At 34.1% G+C, this 3,280-nt stretch overlaps 1 protein-coding gene across 1 annotated transcript; it reads right to left on the bottom strand.

Annotated features, from left to right (window-relative positions):
• Positions 1-375: 375 nt before the first annotated feature.
• LOC102602639 (cytochrome P450 CYP72A219-like) lies at positions 376-2,708 on the bottom strand. The gene is made up of 5 exons (XM_006357819.2): positions 2,331-2,708; positions 2,025-2,245; positions 1,698-1,948; positions 1,240-1,624; positions 376-1,032 (listed from the first exon to the last, which is right to left on the bottom strand). Exons 1-5 carry the CDS (start codon positions 2,599-2,601, stop codon positions 607-609), a joined length of 1,554 nt encoding a protein of 517 aa, XP_006357881.1. The 5' UTR covers positions 2,602-2,708; the 3' UTR covers positions 376-606.
• Positions 2,709-3,280: the final 572 nt, after the last annotated feature.

Raw genomic sequence — 3,280 nt, 5'->3', positions numbered from 1 at the left:
TAAAAATTTGAAATATTTTTGTAAAACAATTTCTTATTTTTTGAAGGGGGTAGGGGTTGGATGTGGTAAAAAGAATCTTATAATTTGAAAATAATTTTTTAACTTTTTTTTTGTTTGGGAGGAGGGGTCTGGTTTAGGGGTACGAAAAAACAAATATTAAAAAATTTTAAAATATGAAAATTTAATATTATTTTTTTTTAGATGGGAAGGATCGAATATGGGGTAAGAAAAGAATATTATAATTTAAGGATGGAGTAAAGTTTTAGAAAATATCTTTCTTAATTTTCGAAGCGAATCAATAGCAAGGTATACTGTGGTGTGAGAAGCAAACTAATAAGCCTTGTTAAAACAAAAGAGGCGGTCGATGCCAACATAAACACTCAAAAAACTAAATTAGTCACTTCATTAACCCATTTTGCCTCAGATTTAGCTAATAAGATTCAACACAGATTCTGAAAACAAACATGTAATTTAAGCATCATGTAATGATGTGAACTTGAGATTGCTGTAAAACCAGCAAATCCTGTTTGTGGATAGAATGAAGAAAAGTTCACAACAATAGGAAACAGAGAAGTGATTTATTGATTCATGTTAGGGTGACCAATATCATGATAGCTTTCGAAGGATCATAGGAGCACCATATTGTGGTTGTAGAACAAGAGCTGGCATGGTTGGACCATGAGCATAGGAGGGGGAAAGCTCAAAGGAGTAGTTCTGTAAGATTTTAGCCAAAACAAGCTTCCCTTGAATCATGGAAACATTCATTCCAAGGCATATCCGAGAACCCCAACCAAACGGAAAGTACATCAGGTCCTTTGATGCTTTTGATACCCCTTCTGAAAACCTTTCTGGATTGAAAATTAGAGCATCTTCTCCCCATGCCTCTGTATCGCGATGGATTGTTTGTAGAGGAACTAAAAGTTGCGCACCTGCTGGGATTGTATACTCTCCAAGCTTTGTCTTTTTGTTTGTTTCTCTAACAAGAGAACCTGATGGATATAACCTCAGAACCTCGTGCAAGATCATAGTTACCTACATATATAGCACAAATTAATTAATAGATGAATCCAGAATTCAAATCACTAGTACTCCCTTTTTAGGTAGATCTAGAATTTGAAGTTTATGGGGTGGGTCGTGATTCTACTTGTTATAATTAAACACGGTTTTGACCAAATGTGTAGTAGATATGTAAAAATTCCAAAGTATGAATGGGAAATGAAAACGATAGTATCTTCTTACAATCTTTAGATGGTTGAGTTGATCAAACTTAGGCTCATCTTTTCCAATGACTTCAAGAACTTCTTTCCTGGCTTTCTCTTGCCAATCTGGATGCATAGTCAAGACAATTGCAGTCCATGTTAACAAAGTTGCAGTAGTCTCTTGACCAGCAAAATAGAAAGAGTTGCACTCTTCTATCATATCCTCTGTACTCATTCCTTTGTTCGAGTTCTTATTCCCTTGCTGTTCTTCCTGATTAGATTTCATTAGCAAACCCAACAGATCTTCATTGTGTGATTTTCCAGATTGTACCTCTTTCTCTCGTTTCTCAATTATTGCTTTTAGCGAACTACGAACTGTGTTATAGATGTACAATCTTCTCCTATTAGTTTTCGTTGGCACAAACCTATTACATACATCATCAATTGTTAAGATCCAATGCAAGGAAAACGAAGGCATTAGTTAATTACTACAAGTACCTTAACCATGGGAAGACATTAATAGCAAGCTTTGCAGTGAAAATTAGTTCACATTGCTCTCTCAGAAGTGAAAATACCAACTTCCCTTCTTCAAAATTGCTACCGAAGGCTGCTTTCGATAGCATATCTCCAGTTAAATTATGAAATTCTTGAGAAATATCTACTTCACAAGAACCACCCGTTGAACCAGTTAGCTTGTCCCATCTGCTTATCATGTCATCGGTACAGTTAACAAATAATCCCAACATCACCTGTGCAAACACCAACAATTATAATAATAAATCACTTAAGGAAATTGTATACCAGAAAACTAATACTAGTAAATACCTTCAATTTTTCCATGTGGAAAGCCGGATTAAGAATTTTTCTGTGTTTCGCCCATTTTTCACCATCGTAAGTCCCCAGCCCCGTTACAAATAGCTTCAGGAAAGCGCTGATGTTTGGTTTTCTGAACTCACCCGATTTGTTTGACAGTACTTCCTTAATTAACTTGGGATCCAAAATGGTTAATCGAGGTATCGGTCCTAGCCAAAACAAGTAAAGTTTCTCTGCAATAATAACCACTCCACAATCAGTGTTCAAATTAAAAATGTTACTGTAACAAGGCCATTGGAAATTAGAAAGAATAATTACTGTAAGTGGTGGCCAGTTCATAGAACAATGGATTAAGTCGAGGTGTGAAATCGTGGTGCAATGGCATGGGTTTAGACTTGGCTATTTTATTCATCTCTATCATCTCCTTTAGATTTCCAAATAGAAATCTATAGGGACGCCCATATATTCCTTGCTGCCGCAGTTCATTTTCTACTGTTTTGGGACGCCACCATACAAAGTAGAGCAATTTTAGGCACCAAAAACTGAAAGGCAAACATACGGCCAAAGCAATGAAAACTGCAATACCCATGTTTGCTTGCTGCCTCTGTCCCTTGGGGTATTGTGTTTATTTATAAAGGGGTGGGTAGGATATCTCTAAAGAGTCTCAATACTCCACTTGAAAATTATACACTTCCGCTTGTTTGGACTTTTTTTACCTTCCTTTAAATATAGTAATACTTATTTAAAATTTATTATTTAATGAAAAAATAAATAAAAGGCTTATTTTGTGTAATATCGTATTGGTGTGGTCACATTGTTATTTTTTTTCATTTTATCTTTATTTACTCCATTCATTTAAAAAAGAATGACATATTTTCTTTTTTAGTCCGAGAAAGTAGTATTTAATAATCATATTTTATTTCTTTACAAGATCTTTACCTCATTCCCTTCTTTTCTCAAAGGTAATTTTTACCCTACCTTTTTACAAGATCTTTACCTCATTCCCTTCTTTTCTCAAAGGTTTATCTTTAAAAAAAATTATGTGTAATATTATGTAACAAAATTGTATTTATTAAAATAATTAAATACGATATAATATAACATAATATAATACATATATTATCAAACAATATGTATCAGTAATCCAAACTGACTGGCAGCTTGATTAAGGGATTTCCTCATTTTAAGTTTAAACTCGTCAAAGCTATCACAATTTGCTTCCTTTCATCTCAAATGCTCCCTGCACATTGAAATTCACAATTAAGCTC

Source organism: Solanum tuberosum, unplaced genomic scaffold, assembly GCF_000226075.1.
Source record: "Solanum tuberosum cultivar DM 1-3 516 R44 unplaced genomic scaffold, SolTub_3.0 scf00250, whole genome shotgun sequence".
Lineage (NCBI taxonomy): Eukaryota > Viridiplantae > Streptophyta > Magnoliopsida > Solanales > Solanaceae > Solanum > Solanum tuberosum.
This window is presented reverse-complemented; position numbering and strand designations above follow the sequence as displayed.

Excerpts from the sequence above, each read along its gene's own strand:
- LOC102602639 (XM_006357819.2), bottom strand. The coding sequence starts at position 2,601 with ATGGGTATTGCAGTTTTCATTGCTTTGGCCGTATGTTTGCCTTTCAGT. Across the intron at positions 1,949-2,024 it reads TCCACATGGAAAAATTGAAG|GTGATGTTGGGATTATTTGT; the intron begins GTATTTACTAGT and ends GTGTTTGCACAG. Across the intron at positions 1,033-1,239 it reads AACTCAACCATCTAAAGATT|GTAACTATGATCTTGCACGA; the intron begins GTAAGAAGATAC and ends CTATATATGTAG.